The sequence below is a fragment of the Eriocheir sinensis genome, chromosome 36, assembly GCF_024679095.1.
Source record: "Eriocheir sinensis breed Jianghai 21 chromosome 36, ASM2467909v1, whole genome shotgun sequence".
NCBI lineage: Eukaryota > Metazoa > Arthropoda > Malacostraca > Decapoda > Varunidae > Eriocheir > Eriocheir sinensis.
The window spans coordinates 2,859,553-2,880,267 of record NC_066544.1 but is presented as its reverse complement, the minus strand read 5'-3'; the positions used below and the strand labels follow the sequence as shown (position 1 = coordinate 2,880,267).

General features: G+C 41.8%; 1 protein-coding gene across 3 annotated transcripts in view; it reads right to left on the bottom strand.

Moving 5' to 3' along the window:
• Positions 1-15,440: 15,440 nt before the first annotated feature.
• The window catches only part of LOC127007623 (DNA primase small subunit-like), a 72,240-nt gene continuing 66,965 nt past the window's right edge, over positions 15,441-20,715 (bottom strand). For all 3 annotated transcript variants that reach the window (XM_050878773.1, XM_050878774.1, XM_050878775.1), the window contains 2 exons: positions 16,588-16,748; positions 15,441-15,575 (listed from right to left, as the gene is read on the bottom strand). In XM_050878773.1, the coding sequence (XP_050734730.1) occupies positions 15,556-15,575; positions 16,588-16,748 (181 nt within the window). In that variant the 3' untranslated portion in view covers positions 15,441-15,555. The remainder of the gene's footprint in view (positions 15,576-16,587; positions 16,749-20,715) is intronic.

Sequence of the window (20,715 nt, the reverse complement as noted above, 5' to 3'; positions counted from 1 at the left end):
CGCCCGAACACGTGACGCTCATTGTTCCTCCGCGCACGACGGTGCCACCTCTCACAGCTGCCTCTCCGAGCGGCGGGAAGCTGAGGGGCTGCATGGGGGAGAGGGCGGAGCACGTGGGCTGTGAGTCGGCCGGCATGGAGGAGAGAGAGGGGGTGAGGGTGGCAACGGGTGGATGGGTCTGACTCCGGCGCCAGCTGGACCCAAGGGAGCGGCTCCAATGGCTCCCCAGCCTCCTGCGACAGCTACTGGCTCCGATACGACGCTACCAAGCCCCAGGGGTCCTTGCCAGGGGCCCCAGATAGGCCCCAGCATCCCCGCCGCCGCCCCGAGTCATCTCGTCTTACCTCTGAGCCTGCTCGCGTACCCTTTGGTCTGCCCTCTGAGCCTGCTCGCGTGTCATCTCAGCCTGTGCCTCACGGTCCACTGTCATTTCCTGCCTCATATCGGCCAGCATGGCAATGAGCAAGTCCATCTGGCTCGGCTTCACATCACCAGCGCCAACCTCGTCGCCCGCCTCCTCGTCTCCCTCACGGCGGCCATTGGGGGACCCCATGACGACTCAGCGTAACTCACTGTTCACTGCTCACTAATCCCACTCCGTAGACACCAAGTGTTACACCACCGGCCCGCACACCACACTCCAAGCACGGGCAAGCCGTGTGCTTCAACCCCAGACCACCACACACAGGCGTGAACACCCAGAACAGACACGACACACACCTCGCCAACACTCCCAAGGCCGCCCCAACACGAGGGAAACCAGGCAGGGCAAGGACACGCTTACGGGGCAGCTTTTCCACTTTACTTAACAGCTCCAACCACGTACAACCACTAGTTTACAGGCACAGTAACTCCTGGCACTCAGAAGGGCACAGACACAGCACAAGGCTCACATAAGCGGGCAGGGGCACGGAGACAAGGCAGCGCGTGTTGACCGGGCAGTCGCTCTATCCAAGGATTATATACTATAAGGATAGCTCACTGAAACGTCATGGATGACGTCATGACTGCGGTATGTCATCTGGTTCACTCTCACCCTTTTCACACGGTATAAAATGTACTAGAAAACCCTTATTTATTCTTGTTCATGGTCAGATTTTGCGCTTTTTTAATTGCTAAGGGTAAGTAATTAAATTAGGCAGCTGTTGTGTTGGCTAATAGTATACAATAATATAAATAATGTGAGAAACATGGTAAACGAGCTGCAGAAATATTGCTGTTTACCATCGATGCTTATGTTTTCTGAACTTTTATTAACATCAGTTTTCTACAACTTAATTTGCAGGGGTAACTAATCCTATCATATATAATGAAAGTAAAAAAAAAAAATTATACATACATATATATTGTATAATAGTGTTGTGCTGGAAGCTTCCCCCGGCGTCCATGGGGCGCCAGAAGGCTCCGGGAAGAGCGAGCAGGGGGGCGGGGAGCAAAGCCTCGTCCGCGCCCCGCGGGGCGCGGCCAGGCGCCAGGCGGCAAGTGTTGCCAACTCGCACATACTTTTGCTACATGTTCTTGTATGATCTAAAATATACTGTAACATTCTAGACTGTACTGTTCTGGATATATATAGGAGAAGAGGGCGAGAGGAGTCCAGTCCCAGTCATAGTAAGCTAGTGGTCAGTGAAGAGTCAGAGTGAAGTGTACTACTAAGGAAGAATATTAAACTACAGAAGTTGTGCAAAGTGTTTACATATCTCCCTCCCACGGAGTCTCCTGACGGCGACACGGAACCCAAGTAATACGTCCGGCATAACAATATTTATGCATTTTTTAACTAAATGAATTTACCTTTACCAAACTTTCACTATAGAGCTTTATTGGCTTTTCTTTAATGTTATCACTTTCTTGGAAAATGTTTGGACCTCACCCGCGCAGACTTCTTCACTTTATCTTTTCGTTTGCAGGCCAAAATCCACTTCTTCATGGTGTGTTTGTGTCTAGGAAACCTAATGAACTTAACACCTTGACGACTTTCCGCAGTTGACCCACTGTAACACTCATATACACCACAAATCACCATTTTCACTGAGCACGCTACGGTGAGAGCATAGTGAAGTGAACCAGTTTGTCGCCAAGCAGCATTTGTTTACATGTGTGACGTCATCCGCGGTGCATTGTGGGTAAAACAAAAGCTTAGTGAGCTATCCTTATAGTATATAATCCTTGGCTCTATCCACTCCCCTCGGCAGCTCAACCCTCTCTCTCTGCCCCGCGGCGCCGCTGGTGTCCCCACGCCCGCCGCCGGCCATCACACAGCCCTCCACGCCCCAAACTATAGTCTGTTCGGAGCATGAAGGCGGTTCAAGGCGTGGCAGATTCCAGAATTCCCATGAGTGCAGCGCTGCCAGTTCGACCGCCAATTATCAGCTTAGCACTCTCTCCCGGCCTATCCACCCACAACCCACCTGTTTATCTCTCTCTCTCTCCCTCTCTACCCGGGGGAGGGACCTAGGGGGACACACCGACCACCACCACCACCACCACTGCCAACACCACAACGTGGCAACATGGGAAAAAATCGCTGCCACATGTCATAGAATTTATACAAATCCTTGTTATAATCCTAAACATCGACACTCATTGTACTATGTACCTTCCTTTACTATATACAGAATATATAAAATATCGCTTTCAAATAGCACATGGATGGGAAATAAGAGAGAGACGCATGTACGAAAGCTGATTTGGCAGCATGGGTAGAGGTAAACGACGATACCAGCTCCACCCTGAACCGCCTTCTTGCTCTGAACAGTCTATAGCACGCCCCACCCAAACATACCCCCCCCCCCCCCCTAGCCTAACAGTATTATTCCAGAACGTGACACATCTCACAGCAAAGAACACCTTGATGCTATATGAAGTATTTTGTGTCCATACAACACACTGCCGTATTGCTTTTCTGTCACAAATTAGGTTTGGTTAGTTTAAATTTATTCGGTACGCAGTCTTGGGCGGCGGAAATACACAGCGCAGGACGGGACATGGCAGAGGAGGTCCACTGCGCGGGCCGATGTTGCGAGAAATATCTCCTCGCTGAAATAAATAGTTCTGCTGTCCACCACGCATGCGCACTGGGGGAATACACTGCAGGAAAAAACATCAATTTGCCCGATTTTATTCCAGTTTGTCCACTTGTAATCTTTGTGAGCGGTGAGTAAAAAATAGAAACAGTAAGCTGGTTGTACCTCTCTCTGCGAGCTATTTTATGGCTACGGTGGCGGGTGCACATATAACAGGCATTAAAAAGTCAATCATTTTATTAGTGATTTAATGATTTGCGACAGAAACAGTTAGCAGAAAACTACCAGAAAAATATATTCGCCCAACAGTGTCCAACGGATACCATTCAGGAAATTTACCCAGTTCTCTGACGAGGTTTGGGTAAACACTCCTGTCCTCCCGTCTTTGAAGCCATAATCGTGCCCACAACCGCCTCTTCCTTCCATTTAACTGCAGCAACAAGTCCATAACTTGGGTAACAGCTGCACAAGCCGTGACAACCCTTACTTTAGTAGACAACGTCATGTGGATACAGGGCGACTGCTTTGTTGACAGGCAACAGACGTTGGCCGTGTATGAAGCACACCCTGAAAAGTTGGAGTTGCCGGTTGCCTCTATCGCCAACGCGATTGGAGGAAAAAGGCCCAATTTGACACCAGCAGCTTTAAACTCCCTCAGTTAGGTGAGTGTGTTCAACGTGTTCGCACGTGCTGGGGCGGGATTCACAGAGATGCGTGCAAATGACCCGCGGTAAAAACAGCAAACTATCGATTTAACTATCACTGTTAACTTAAGAACAAAGCTTTTGTTTCCTCGTTACTTTCGCAGGCGGCATCATGTCAATACAGGACGACTGCTTTGTTTACGTTGCGGATATGGGCAACCGACCTTGGCCGTGTGTGACACACACCCGTAAAAGTTGAATTGCCGGGTGCCACTACCGCCAAGGCGTTTGGAGGAAAAAGGCCCAGTTTAACACCAGCTTACGGGCAACCGACAACTCCCCCCCAGTTGGACCCAGTTGGGCGTATGGGCAACCGCGGTTGCCGGTAGCCCCAACGGTTGGAGGAAAACAACCAGTGTGACACTGCCTAAAGGCAGAGAGGCCGCTGATTGGGTGAGTGCCGTCGATGACGTCATCGGACTCCATATGAATCTTGATTGGTGTCCATATTCTGTACAAAGATATCACACCTATCTTATTGTTATGCCGGACGTGTTACTTGGGTTCCGTGTCGCCGTCAGGAGACTCCGTGGGAGGGAGATATGTAAACACTTTGCACAGCTTCTGTAGTTTAATATTCTTCTTTAGTAGTACACTTCACTCGGACTCTTCACTTACCACTAGCTTACTATGACTGGGACTGGCCCTCTCTCGCCCTCTTCTCCTATATATATCCAGAACAGTACAGTCTAGAATATTACAGTATATTTCAGATCATACAAGAACATGTAGCAAAAATATATGCGAGTTGGCAACACTGCCCGCCTGGCGCCAGGCCGCGCCCCGTGGGGCGCGGACGGCTCGCCTTGCTCCCCGCCCCTTTGCTCGTTTCTCCGGGAGCCTTCTAGAGGCCTATGGTCGCCGGGGGAAGCTTCCAGCACAACATTATGTTGAGCAAACATTTTTCTTTAGCTTTCCCTAAAATTCCTAGCTAGTTATAAGCAAACCACAAACTAAGATATCATACCATGCTGAATCACCCTTATATCATAATGAATTTTTACAGCCACTGAGGACACGGAAATCTGTAATATCATCCTTCAAGAACGCTTCCAGGACAATTTGCACAGAAGCTGATGATTCACATCTTTGAGTCTGCCACAACTTGTATACAGTAATAAAGGTGTATAGTCAACCAGGTTATAAAAAGCAACGGGCAAGTTGAGGTAAAAAGTAACATAGCCCTGCTAACCTCCATCTAGTGCCTAATTTTTCTAGCTTTTGGTGTGGTGAGAAGCCTACCTCTACCCCCATTTAAAGGGTATGCAGATTTTTCCGACAATGATTTGGCGCCGGGTTATGATTAAATGAAAAAATTTAAAAAATTTGGTCGTATTTTTTTTTTTTTATTTATTTATTTATTTATTTATTTATTTTTTTTTTTTTTTTGTTAAAGTTATGCCATTTCAAATCCTGTGAATTCCTTGCTTTGATTATGCTCTCAGGAGTTCAGTGACAGCTGCCCTTATGAGCCAAACCAAGACATGACCTGCCTGCCTAGGTATATAACTCCAGTATAGGTATGTTTTTTTTAATACCCCTGGTACAAACACCCCAAAAGGATAAAAAAAAAAAAAAAAAAAAAAAAAAATGCATCTTGATGCATGGCAGTGAATTGACAGATAAAGAATTCCTCGAACACCAGAAACATTTTTTTTTCCATTAGTTTCAATAGAAACAGTTGAAGTTTGCTGTCACATGTTGACGGGCATTCTTTTTTTTGTTTTCAGAGTATTACTGTTTTTTATTTATCTAATTATAGGTTGTCAGTGTGTTCTAAACATAACTAAGAAAACTTCATGAGTTTTTGGAAGCTTATTTACCATTAGTTTGCATTTTTTGGCCTTTTTTTTTTTTAACCCAAAAGCAGTTATTATTTACCCCATTCACTGTTTTTTTTTTTTTTTTTTTTTGTTAAAATCTCAGCAATGAATGATTGTAGAATTTTCATTCATATGTCGCATTTTAGAATGTGATGTACCTATTACCAATTACAAGGATTATTTTTTTGTGGGTGTACAAGGTAGCAAAAGTGTGCATAGCGTGATTCAATGTCAAATTTCAACTCCCTAATCTATTCATCATTATTGCTCCTTTCTGTATCATAAAAAAAACTACTAATTATCAAACATTCCATTAAAGTATCTAAAATGGTGTCTCCGTTTATTCGGATGAAATGTCGCAGTAGCTTGTGGAGCAACAGGTCTCTTGCTCCCTACTTCCTACTGACATTCTGCTGAAATGCTTCACATCACTTCTTCCCACTTGGGAAAATCAACATAGTCCATAGGTGATAAACACCTCAGTGCATTATATTTTTCTTTAGTTGGGAGTCCTGAAGACCCAAACTAACTTAATATTGTCTGATATAACTAGCCCACAGCTGAAAATATATTTATCATCAGCATTATTTTACCCCTTGGCCCCTGCATTCCAAATTCTCTCTCCATTACTACTTTGCTAAATATCATTTTACCAACATATTAATAACACTTGTTAGAGGGACACAGAACACCCCCCTAAAAAATAAAAATAGGAATAGAACATGCATAAATGCTCTCACCAATATTTTATTCATCTGTCTTAAATATTGCAGAGTATGTAAATGAACTGAATGGTTCCCACAAAATTATTAAAAACAGTTCTCATGTAAGTATGTACTCTACGGAAAGCTGTGATGACTGACATCTGAAATACAACCAAAGTCAGTTTGAGGTGGTAAAAGTCTCCCCGGGGAAATGTCCAAGGGTGGCCGAGAATAGGTTAGTTTAGGTAATGTGAGGCTTGAGGGGCTGATTATAACTGGAAGAACTGCCTTCATGATCACAGTATCTCCTGTGCCACTAATTATGTTCAGTCATCTATATATTTCCAAAAACAATTACAATAATCAATGAATATGACTGAGACATACTGCTAAACAACAACAGGTATTGATAATTATAATCCCATGATTTGACTGATAAATATACTCTACATCAACAGAATTCCAGGTGCACCCTTCCCATAAGTCTCAAACTAAATAGAGCTCATTAAAAGTTAGGTTTCTTCAAAGAAATATGGCTTTATGTCAGGGGCGGGCAACTTTTTCGAAGGAAGGACCAGATGAGACTTTCAGGAGCAGGCCGCGGACTGGACTGAAAAACGAGACCACCAAAGTAAAAAAAAAAAAAAGAAAAAAAAAAGAAAAAAAAAAAAAAAAAATCCAGATAATAAAAAATGGATACAGAGCAGTGAGACAGCTGGTGCTGCTTGCCATGAAGTGTTTCAATGTCCAACTCGGTGGATGAGGTGAACAACATGCAGAATAGTGTCACTGAGGTGGAGGGCTGAGAGTTGGGAGCAAAGTCGAGACTTGATGTCCTTCATTTCAGAGAAGAGCAGCTCACAACAGTAGTTGCAGCAAGGCAAGGAAAATACCCAAACTTAACATCAGACAACTGATCACGTCTAAACCTCAACCTCGAAGGCATTGATGTGTGCGTGCATGTCTGTCAGGCAGTGTTGCCAAATATGTCGGGTGTAATAGCGCTACTCTGAGGTGTGAAATGCGCTAGAAATGCACTAGGAAAATTTTCGTCTCCTCGATCCCCTCCACTGAAGATAGTAATAGCAGCTAAATAAATGTTATCATGATAGTATTGATCATCATTACTTTGAGATCATATTAATAATGACACTTTCTAGTGCTGCTATAATAATAATAATAATAATAATAATAATAATAATGATAATACTATAAATATCTACTCAACTATCAACCTACAATCTATTCAACAAAATAATAACCTAACAAACTCAGTATAATGTTATTGGAGCTAAAGAGACCGAACATTTACTTAATTACCAATGAAAGTTCACAAGTCAGGTTCAGCATTGTGCTGCTCCCGGCATTAACATTACATAGGTAACCAAGGCTGATTCAGCCTCTCTGGCTAAGACAGCCGCGTATGTGTAATTTGACCCCCCCTGCGTATGTATAATTTGACCCGTTTAATTTAGCCAATTGTGTTGTCTCGTCTGATTAGTTTCTCTGTGTATAATCAAATGTCGGACAAGCACTTGTTTGAAATGACTAAGAATACTTACAGAGAAGGCACATGTATGAAAAAAATCATGTAAAAACTCATCAAATCCATGCAGCTGACACCATAGCTAGAGTTAAGTCATGACTGCCTTCACCTATATAATGGCCTATCAAGGTTCAAAGACTTTTTAATTATTGTATTTTATTTCACATTTTATCTATTTACTATTTATTGATTCATTTTCTAATCATCGGGAGCCCCTGAATGCGAGGCCTAGAGAGGCTGCAGCCTCATTATCCTCAATGTAAATCCTCAACTGCCTTTCCGGAATTTTTAATGAATCCTTGGCAGTGAATGTGTATGTGTGTGGAGGGGGGACTGACTGTTTCCATGGGGCGGGTAAGGAGGGTGTGATCGACCTATACACACACACACACACACACACACACACACATTACCTATAACCATGGATTCCCAGAAATGCGCTAGAAAGTACACCAAATTGAACAAAAATGCACTAAAAAACGCACTATGCGCAAAATACATAATTTACGTGCTGTTTGTGATGTCAATGCGCTAGAACTAGCGCATTTCGCGCTAGTTTGGCAACACTGCTGTCAGGAGAATGCCTTTCCCTTGCAGCTTCACATTAAGAACGTTCAGATACGATGATGTCTGTGAGTAGGCACAGGCCAGCGAGCCATTGCACGTCAAGGTGATCTGCGTGGGGAAGATTCTTCTGGCGGAGGAAAGTGGCGATCTGCTGCCAGTGATGTCTGTGAGTAGGGCCAGGCCAGTGAGTCATTGCGGGTCAAAGTGATCAGCGTGGGGAAGATTCTTCTGGCGGAGGAAAGTGGCGATCTCCTGCCAGTGATGTCTGTGAGTAGGCCCAGGCCAGCGAGCCATTGCGGGTCAAAGTGATCAGCGTGGGGAAGATTCTTCTGGCGGAGGAAAGTGGCGTTCTCCTGCTGCAGGTCGCACACACTGACAGCATGGTCCCACAACAAGGCAGCTTCAGCCTGTGCTTTTTTGTTTGAATTAAATAGGACAACCAGATCTCAAAAAAGGACAGACTAGTCTTTAAAAGAACAACCTGGCAACTCTCACAGAGTGAGGTGAGGAGCACAGGCTTGCTACATAGTATTTGCCAGCAGATGCTGTTTGGCATTTTTTTTCCTTGGGTTTCACAGGCCAGATTGCAATGTTAATGCCTGGCAGGGTGGTGGGCCGGACGCCAGGCCTTCATGGGCCAGATATGGCTCACGGGCCAGAGGTTGCCCCCCCTGCTTTGTGAGATGCAGGGAGTGGAATGAAAATATTTTGGGTATTATTACTGTGAAGGATTCAACAATTACAAACACTGTTAAGGCTACCGAATGCTCATTCAAATCCTAGTGGCAGAAAAATAATATATATATATATATATATATATATATATATATATATATATATATATATATATATATATATATATATATATATATATATATATATATATATATATATATATATATATATATATATATATATATATATATATATATATATATATATATATATATATATATATATATGTGTTATGCGGGGGAAAACCAGAACAATCGATAATCTTAAATAATTAAGGTATTAATTGTGAATCATGTGATGGTGCGGCACAGGGCAGACATTCAGACAGACAGACGAACCAGTGATGGGTCAGCATCGCGTGATTCTGACTCATCGTGAAGGTGCCGAATGATTGTTTGTTAGGTTTTCTTTCTTTTTTATCACGGGGAACGACGGGGAGGAATTTTTCACCTAAGTCACGGGGGAGAGAGAAACAGCTGTCTCTGAACTCCTTCTGAGTTAGCGGAACAGGCCAAGTATCTGTAACTACAACCACCGGTAGTATCCTAGTTTAGCCGGCGGCCATGACAAAGGGGGGAGGAGGAAGCGAGTAGGGAGGGCAGTTGAGAGCCGCCCCTCAGACGAGCTCTGGCCTCTTCCTATGCAGGTACGTGTGAAATTAACTCCTACGGACAGTGATTATTTAGTGTGTTACAATCTTAATATTATACCTATAATGCTGAAAGACTTAGAAAATAAATTTGTGACGCGACGGTAGTAAGAGGAATGTTCGATGGATCTGACCATCTTGCAGTGCTGGCAAAGTTAAAGCTGAAAGAAAAGTGGGTGTTTGAAAAGAAAGGTGAAGTAAAAAAGGAAATACTGAAGATAGAAAAGTTACAGGAAAAAGAAATAAAAGATGAGTATAACCGTGAAATGGCAGAGGCCTTAAGTGAAAAATGGGAGTGTAAAAGATAACACAAATATTGAAAAAGTTTTTGGAACATTTAAAGAAATAATGGTAACTACAACAAAAAAAGTGTTAGGGATGAAAGTGGTGAGAGATGGAAAAAGAAAAGGAAATTCATGGTGGACAGAAGAGATAAGGAGGATAGTAAAAGAGAAAAGGGAACTTTCTGAGAAAACTCAAGAAAGAAATGTGGCTGAACAAGTAAAGAGGGAAAGGAAAAAAAATAGAGAATGCAAAATGAAATTAAAACAAGCAATAAAAGAAAATAAGAAGAGAGTTGATGAAGACTTTGGAAAAAGACTAAGCGAAAAATATAAAGGGAACAGGAAATCATATTGGAAAGAAGTAAAAAATGAAAGAAATGCAGAAAATATCTCCTCAAGTAAAATAAATGAAGTTATGGATGCGAATGGAAAGATGTTGAAAGACAGGGAAGCTGTGAAAGAGAGATGGAGAGAATATTTCAAAAACTTAATGAATTTTGAGGATGGACGTCCAGCAGCTGTAACAGCAGCAGTTTTGAGGAGAGGTAGAGGAGGAGTATATAAAGAAAGAAGTATAACATATGAAGAAGTAAATCAGGCAATAAAAAGATTAAAAAATGGAAAGGCAGCAGGAACTGATGGAATCACAGCAGAAATGTTAAAGTGTGGAGGAGATGTACTTGTTAAATGGATGGTCAAGATATGTGAAGTAGCATGGGAGGGGGGGGTGCCAGCAGACTGGACGAGCCATCATTGTCACAGTTTACAAGGGGAAGGGCAGGAGAGGGGAATGTGGGAGCTATAGAGGTATAAGTCTCTGAGTATACCTGGAAAGGTATATGGAAAAGTCATAATAGAGAGGGTGCAAAGACTTACAGAAGAGAAAATCAGTGAAGAACAAGGAGGCTTCAGGAAGGGAAGGGGATGTGTGGATCAGATATTTGCCTTCAGGATGGTTGTAGATAAAATAATAGCAAAAGGAAACAAACTATACGCTGCCTTCATGGATTTGGAAAAAGCTTTTGACAGAGTTGACTGGATTGCATTGTGGGATGTTTTAAAGATTTATGGTGTGGGAGGAAAACTTCTTAGTGCAATGAAGTCTTTCTATGAGGATGCATCTGCATATGTCAAAATTACTGGAGAAACAAATGAACATTTTGAGATAAAAGTGGGCTTTAGACAAGGGTGCGTCATGTCACCATGGTTATTCAACATTTATATGGATGGTGTTATTACAGAAATTAAGGGCAAAGTAGGAGAAGTTGGAGTAAGACTCTTCGATGAGGGAAGGAAGTGTGTATTGAATTCGATACTGTTTGCTGATGACACGGTGCTCATTGCAGAAAATAAAAGTGACCTACAAAATTTGGTCAGTGTTTTTGATAGTGTCTGTAACAGGAGAAAGCTGAAAGTAAATGTCAACAAAAGTAAAGTGATGGTTTGTGAGCGAAGTAGAAGTGAGGTTGTAGATTTTGTATGCCCATATAGAGTGGGAATTAAAAGTGAAAAAGAATGCAAAATAATTTTGAATGGTGAAGAAATGGAGGAGATCGATGAGTTTAAGTACCTTGGATCAGTTATGTGAAGGCATGGTGGTACGGAGGGAGAGATAAGAGAAAGGGCATTGCAAGGAAGAAGGGTGGTAGGGTCTTTGGGACGAATCATGAATGGCAGAAGTATGAGCATTGAGGTAAAGAGGGATTTGAGAAATACAATAATAGTACCAACCTTCACATACGCAAGTGAATCGTGGGCCTGGAATGAAAGTCAGAGGTCTAGAGTGCAGGCAGTGGAAATGAGTTATTTGAGGAGTGCTTGTGGTGTGAGTAGAATGGATGGAATGAATAATGAAAGTGTGTACAAGCGTTTTGGAATGTGTCACAGGGGTGAAGGGAAGAAGTGTGGAGTGACAGACTTTAAAGTGGTTTGGCCACATGAAGCAAATGGAGGAGAGTAAGATGACCAGAAGGGTGTATGTGAGTGAGATAGAGGGAGGGAATACTAGAGGACAAACCTCCAGTGAAATGGAGGGATAGGGTGCAAGAGTACATTAAGGAGAGGGGGAAAAGATCTTTGAGAAACTTTGAGCAGGCAGGGAGGGAGTGTTTGGATAGAGAAAGATGGAAGCTCTTCTGCCATGGCCATCCCCTGGTGGGAGCTCCTAGGAGCAGGCGTCGATGAAATGATGATGATAATGATGATAACGGTTAAACTCAGACGAGCTCTGGCCTCTTCCTACGCAGGTCCCCTACTGACTGAGCGGTTACCCCCTTGTTATGTAGTAAAGTATGTGAAGTTTCCCTTTGTTGTACCAATCTATGATCATCCTCTGGTATCTTAGACCTGCACAAATGTCTCATCCCATGATCAACTCAGTAAACACTTATCAGTGATAGAAGAGATAAATTTTCAGTGTCTTTTGTATATTCCAATGTTTGTGTGGATTCATGACCACCTTCTGGGTGTCTTGAACCCCCCACGACTGCCTTGCTTCCATGATCATCCCTGTGAACACATATCGGTGGTAGGAAAACATTTTCTGTAATAATTATGTATCATTGAACCCTGATTAGGGTAGCTTGTTATTTAGCAACAGTTAGGTGTTTAAGCTATGGCCAGTGTACCATATATAATATATAGTTGTAATAGTCTGATCTGTGATGAGTGTACCTTTGTAAGGTGAATAGGAGTGATGAGTGATAATTAAGATTGTTACTTAACTTCAGTAAGCTCGTTACCATTACCAACAGTATGATGAATTGTAAATAATATTGTTACTAACTTCAATAAGCTCGCTACCATTACCAACAGAATAATGAGTCGTCATAATATTGTTACTTAATTTCAATAAGCTCACTACCATTACCAAGAGAATGTGAATAAACCTCATAATAATTTTACCTTGTGTTGCGTAACCTTAACAACTATGAAGCACACTTGATAGTAATATAATAAAACCAGAGGAACGAAGCTGAAGGCAACACATATGTACTTGTCATCAGCTGACAAAACAACGAGGGGCCAACCCCGGCCAGCTGCCAAGTTTTGGAGGCTGCACTGCATTTCTTTTCATATGCTAACTATTTGCTTTGAGCCTTTTAACATTACACATCAAAATTATGGTAATTCCAGTAAAAAAAACATCACTTTTGATTCATGCCCAGAGCTGCCACCTGACTCAGCGGTATTTACACAGCTGTACTCACACGTTTGTCACTGACATTCACTACTGAGCTTGTCAGTCGGATATTTGTGTATAAAACTATGGGACACTCAGTAGGGAGTGAAAATTGAGGATAACTCATCGCTGCTGCAGCTACGTGTCACTCACTTAGTCTTTTTCACGTCTCTCTCCACTTATTTCTGTCACTAATATACGTTTTGATACTCCTGCAACTACCGATATAATTGCAATTGCATTGTCATGTTCAGGAACCACCAATACAAGCAATTAGACAGCAAAATTAACCTGAGGTGGCAGTGTTTACCCACCTTACCACGCCTGCAGTAACTCACTTACGGGTGCTCGAAGCTGTGGTAACTTTTGGCCTTACCACGGGTGCGGTAAGTGGTTGATGAATGCGAATTTACCGGGTGGGTGGAGATACCCCAAAACTTACCAGCTACAGGTGCGGTAAATGGTTTGGTGAATCCAGCCCCAGGATGGGAGAAGAAAACTTAAAAGGTGGTACAGGTAACTCTCAATTTACGCGAGTTTGGTTTACGCGTTTTTGAAATAACGCGGGGTCCAAAGTCCAAATAAATGTTTAATTTACACATATTTTTCACTTATACGCGATATTTTATGGAGTGGCCACCAGATGTCTCACGCAACTGGACTCACACGGCGCTGCGGCCACACAGCTGAGCTCAGTTCTTCCCGCGCGCCACTGGAACAACAATACAGTACCCACGCTGCCACACTACTCAACAATAGGGGTGAGCAGGTACCGGTACTAACGGTACGAGCTATACGGTACGGTACCGGTACCACTCTGCTCGGTACCGGTACCAATACTAGCCAGTCGCTCATGGTGTCCCTCATTTCTTCCTCACACGAGTGAGGCTGAGACTGAGTGCCTGAGTGGATATCTCGGTGATATGGATATTCTCTCTCTCTCTCTCTCTCTCTCTCTCTCTCTCTCTCCACTGAATGAAGTGAATATTTATTTTTTGATAGAAACCTTCAAACCTACCTCTTGTTTGATTTACATTGTTTTTGATTTACGCGACCTCTTCAAGGACACAATACTCGCGTAAATCAAGAGTTACCTGTACATGAAGAAAAAGATTTGGGAGTAACGATGCAAGACACACTTGTAGTGCAGCGACTATGCCTGACGAACGAGCCTCCCATAACCCACTTAGCCAGTGGGGTTCCTCTTTGGCCGACTCAGTAAGGAGTGGCTCTCCCGTCACGCTGGTCGCGGGTTCAATCCCAGGCAGCCGGCGAATATCCTCTCCTTGTCTTGATTAATTTCTCGTGTGTTTCGATACACACAGAGGTCGTGTTGGAGAATAGAAAAGAGAAAATCAAATCTTGGGGCATGACACACTATCCCCAGAAAAGCACATAAACAAGCTGTTTGGAGAAACCTACAGGATGATGCAAAATATAAGGTATCATTCCATTTTAAGGACAAAGAAATGATGAAGAAAATAATAACATCAAAGATAAGACCAAAGCTTGAATATGGTACAGTTGTGTGGTCGCCTCACAAAAAGAAGGATATCAGAAAGTTGGAAAGGATACAGAGAATTGCAACTAAAATGGTCCTGGTCCCAGAACTCTCGAATATGACATATGAAGACAGATTGAAGGAGATGGAATTGATGACACTGGAACAAAGAAGGGAGAAAGGAGATCTGATCACACTGTATAAGTTGATAAAAAAGTTTGATGAGGTGGATAGCGATGATCTCTTCTTAACTGCGAGAACACAGGGGCTGAGAGGACATACGAAGAAACTTAATAAAGGACCCTGTTTGAGTGACTTAAAAAAGTATAGTTTTCCACATTGAAGCATTAACACGTGGAACAGCTTGCAGGAAGAGGTGGTGGAGGCAAGCAGTGTCCAACAAATGAAGGAAAGGCTGGATAAATGTAGATAAGGAGACGGGACTATTAGAGCTCGGCTCGGGCCCGGTAGACTACAAATAGGTAAATACATGCTCTTTCAAACACACACACACACACACACACACTTATATACCCACGTCTGTGACTCCCTCATAAGCCACCCATCCAGGTAGCAAGAAGTATCATGGATGCCCTATTCAGTAATAAATGTTGTAATACAAATTTTTTATATACAAATTAATTAACATGTTGTTTGATATAGCAGGTATTGTTGAGTACTAAATATAAAAAAATAGGGATAACTATCAAAGCATCATCCTAAATCAAATACAATGCAGGCTTCAGTTTAGGATACAAACATAAGTTTAGCTCTCCAAATAGAACTTTTTTTGTACTCCACTTCCTGTTGCTCAGCCATATAGAACCTCCAGGGATCAAAACTCTAGTGCCTTGTCTGGAAATAAGAAAAGATATACAACTAAAATTTCACACATATATGAAGTACTGATGTGCAAGCTACATATATAAACACCATTTATGTGCTTAAATTTCATCCGCCATGAATCATTACCAATCATTATTCCTTATTCTCATCATCAGTAATCAATATTAACTAAATGTTATGCCCTGGAATGAACAGATTTTGAAAAAGGGAAAAGAATGGGGAGAACAGGAGAGATAATGGGATAACAAGGGAAGAGAGAGAGAGGTGAGTTGGATAGGACATCTATCCCATCTGACCCAGCTGTCACCTTCTACACTAAACATCCTTGGTCTATCCTTAACTGGAAACGTCACATCTCTTCTCTTGCTAAATCAGCTTCCTCGAGGTTGGGCATTCTGTATCGTCTCTGCCAGTTCTCCCCCACACAGATGCTGTCCATACACAGGGGCCTTGTCCGTCCTCGTATGGAGTATGCATCTCACGTGAGGAGGGGCTCCACACACACACAGCCTTACTAGACAGAGTGGAGTCAAAGGCTCTTCGTCACATCAACTCTCCTCCTCTTTCTAGCAGTTTTCAACCTCTGCTCTTCTGAACCTGCTAACTGCATGCCTCCCCCCCCCTCCTGCGGCCCCTTGGCCTCACTGCACTTGATGTTCTACTCTAGCTCATCCCTATACTGTCCAAACCCCTTATGCAAGAGTTAAACAGCACCTTCAGTCTTTCATCCCCTTCACTGGTACACAATGGAACAGCCTTCCTTTATCTGTATTTCCTCCTGCCTATGACTTGACCTCTTTCAGGAGGAGAGTATCAAGACACCTCTCCACCCGAAATTGACATCTCTTTTGGCCACTCTTTACTTTTATCTTTTTAGGAGCAGCATTTGGTGGGCTTTTTTTTCTCTACACTTTTTTTTTGCCCTTCAACTGCTTCCTTTCCTGTAAAAAAAAAAAAAAAAAAAAAAAAAAAAAAAAATCTATCTGCAGATCTATCACTGTAACAAACATGCTTTACTCACCACTGTTCTGTTCTCCATGAAGGATGTTATCCTTGGCTAGTTTAGCAAGGAACGAATCAAAAAGGGCAACACAACCTTTTAGCGAGGTTTTCTTGTACTCATCAATATTTTCCTTTTCATTTTTGTTGTCATCAAAGACACTGATCTCTGCCAACAACTGACTGAAAGAAATCAAGGAGTGTTAGTTACTTTTAAATAAATAAATCATGAATTTCATAGTAAATGTTTAACCTCTTCAATCCCAAGACATACAATGACATATTTCTGGTTCCAGAGTACTATCTGGAGGACATATCTATACAACATACTATAATTAGTATACAGTACCCTCCTGAGTTTCGCGCTCGAGTTTCGCAATCCTTGAGTTTCATGCTTAGTCCTAAATTCTCACCATCCTGACTTTCACGCATTATCACCCCGCGTTTTGCGCTGCTTTGATACGTACAGGTCACATCTACCTATCGTCGGCGTCACGTGCGCTGTCTTAAAAGTCACAATGGCCGTTTTCCTCCAACCACTGGGGCTACGGCAACTGGGGTTGCCCATATGCCCAACTGGGAGTGAGTTGTCGGTTGTTGGTACGAATGAAAAACAGTTGTGGGTATGAGCAACTGCACGGCAGTATGTATACAAACAGGTGACGGCAGTGTCTGAGGAGTGAGGAGCAGTGGAAGATGGCCCACCAAGAAACTCGTAAAGTGGACTGGCAGAGCTGCTTTGTTTACTAATTAGTTGACAATATAAGAGAACACCCCATGCTGTGGAACCACAGTTCAAAAACCTTTTTTCCTCCAGTCTATGAAAATTGTAGAAAGACTCCCGGTGTTGTGTTCCTAGCTGTCCTCCCGTGAACTGTGCATGCTCTAAAGCGAATGTAAACAAACAAAGACTTGTTGATAAACAGAGCTGTTCTTACGCATCCCCCAACAGCATGGCTATGCTTCACTTGCCAGCTCCCCCCACCTCATGAACCTATCTATGATGCTCTCTAGCCCCCCCCAAAATCTGCCAAAGTTACAGGCCTATACAGTGTGAGTTGATGGGACTGGGTGAAAATGATAAGAGCCAGGTTATGAGCAGTGAGAGGTGTTGAGTGTTTGGGGTTCAAGAGGGGAGGGAGGGTGTTGTGTGCCAGGGTTGTATGAGTTATGCTGATATAATGTGTCGAAGGAATTGAATAGTAGAATAGGATTAGCTGAGATGAATGAGGATGAGAAATTAGGAATGCCATCTAATGCTAATCCACGAGATGCTATTGCCAACTAATCCAGCGTAAGTCGGTGTGAAAGACCCGATGCAGCTGGCGTGGAACCAACCAGCATGTTCAGATCTATCACAGCACAAGTCACACTGAAAGGCCCTCTGCTCCCACCTCACTGCCTTGCTACAAAGCTGGCAAGGGTATGTGGGGCAATAAGGGCCAGGGTTGACCATAGTGCCAAAGTCTCCACATAGAAGCAGCAAGAGGAGGATGGTGTATCTTTTGTGTACTTTTGTATTGTTGTTGGCGTGCCGTTTGAAATACAGGTGGTCGTCGACTTACGACCTCGACTGTTTCTGACCGACCAGTTGTATGTTGATCTGGTTGTAAGTCAGTCAGAATGGTCGCCAGATTCCAAGTGTTATTTCCACGTTTCCCGCTCTGAATTGGTGGTCCAAAAGTGAAAAGTGCCAAATCAGTCAAGAAAATGGCGTCCACCCCAAACAAACCCCTGCTGAAGTTCACCAAAGACAAGGAAGTTTATGAGGATTATGGATATCAGGGAGGTACCAAGAACATGGAGGAGACTCAGGATACTGGAGGAGGTCTTGAAGGAGACAGAGAGTGAGGTGAAAGCCATGAGAGGTGAGATCATGAAGCTGACTGATGTTATTGGAGAATTAAGGAAAGAAATAGAAAGAAAATCTAAGGTAAGTGACATGAGAAAGGAATGTGAAGTGATGAAAACATCTCAGGGTAGTAATCAAGACATAGAAGAAAGGATAAGAGTTATTGTGAATTGGAGGAAAGAAAATACTGATGTAAAGTGCAGAGAAAGTGACATAGAAGAGAAAATGAAGGAAGTAGTAAATCAAGAGCTTACTAAAAGAATGAAGGGAGTGGAGGAAGGAATAAAGACAATGATGAGTGTGGAAATGAATAATTTAAAAGAAACAAATGACAAGGAAAAAAGAGTGATTTTAAGGAAACAATGCAGGGATAGTCACATCTCGCACCACGCGCAAAGAAAGGGTTAAGGCAGTATCAGTAGTAGAGGAGATAATAAGTATGAGCTGGAATATTACAAGAATATTACAAGCAGAAATATATAAGAATAAACATGAATTTGGAGGAGAAGCAGAAGATAAAAGAACTAGTAAGTTATGCAAAGGAAAAAAAACGAGGAAAGAAGTGAAGGAGATAGAGCAAAGTTTTATTGGAGAGTGTGGAATGGGAGAGTGGTGAAGTGGTGGATAAGGAAGAAAGATTAGAGCAAAGTTTTATTGGAGAGTGTGGAATGGGAGAGTGGTGAAGTGGTGGATAAGGAAGAAAGATTAGACCAAAGAGAACATGAAAGCGGGAAGAAAAATGGAAAAACAACGTAAAAATATCATATACAAATATAGATGGTTTACTGTCCATGAAATTAGAACCGAGAGATAATATAAGGAATGAAAAACCAGATATAATGGGAATAATTGAAACAAAATTAACAAAAGACAATGAAATATTACATATAGACAAGTGTAACTATAGAATATATAGGAAAGAAAGATTAAGAGGAAGAGGAGGAGAAGTAATGATTATGATAGGAAAGGAATTAAGTGCTGTTAGTGTTAAAGGAAGGTTTAAATAATACTGAAATTTTAAGCATACAAATCAGATTAAGTAACAATATAAAACTGAAAATAAAAGTAACATGTTCCTCCATACACAACATCTTGGACTAAAGAAAAATATTATGAAATGATAGAAAACAGTGAATGAATTAGACGCAGAACTTAAAAGTGAGGAAAAAGTTATTCTGATGGGAGACTTTAATTGTAAAGAAGTAAACTGGGAAGAATTTGAAACTAAAGAGTGAAAATTCATGGGGTGCTAAACTACTCAACTTGGCAGAAAATAATCTCCTTAATCAATGGGTGAGGGAAGAAACTAGATACAGAGGAAACGACCAACCGGCAATACTAGATCTAATATTTACAAAAGGAATAAACATGGAAGGAGATGTAAAGCATAAATGCCCGCTGGGAAAGACTGATCACGAAGTGTTACAAGAAGAAATAAACAGTAATTGTGTAGAAGTGCTTGAAGAGAACAATAAGGTGAAAAGGAGAAATTACTTTAAAGCTAGGTATGAGGAACTTAAAACCTTCTTCAGAAATATGAACTGGGCAGTAATAAAAGAGGCTATGAGTGTACAAGAAAAATATAATTGCTTTCTTGAAATTTATAATGAAGGAGTTAGAGGATATGTACCATATTATGAAATAAAGAAAAAGGAAACAAAGAATGGTTTAACAAGAAATGTATGGATGCTACAAAGGTGAGAGATAAAGCTTGGAACAATTATAAAAGAAGGAGAAATGAAACAAATTGAGATAAATACAAACAGGCAAGAAATGAACATACACAAGTGAGGAGAGAAAAAGAAAAGAAATATGAAAAAACATAATGGGAAAATGTAAAGATGAACCAAAACTATTTTATAGATATGTAAACAGAAAACTGAAGAAAAGAGAAAATATAACAGTGATAAAACAAAATAACACAACTTATAATAAGGACAAGAAAGTTAGTGAAGTGGTGAACATAAATTTTCAACAGTTTTTGCTCAAGAAACTGAATTTCAAACAGAAGAGAGGATGGAGTTAAAAGAATGAAGAAAAGAATGGATAAAGAAGAGTTGAGGAAACTGAAGAAATCACTAAATGGAAGAAAAGCCGTGGGAGCAGATGATATATCAGGACAAGTGATAAAAGAATGCAATGAAGAATTGATAGAGCCAATTTAAGATATTATAAATTGTTCATTCCAGACCAATCTGGTCTGGAGTGGTGCCAAGAGAATAGAAAAGAGCAAACATTATACCAATTTATAAGAGCGGGAACAGACATGAGCCACTAAATTATAGAACAGTCTCACTC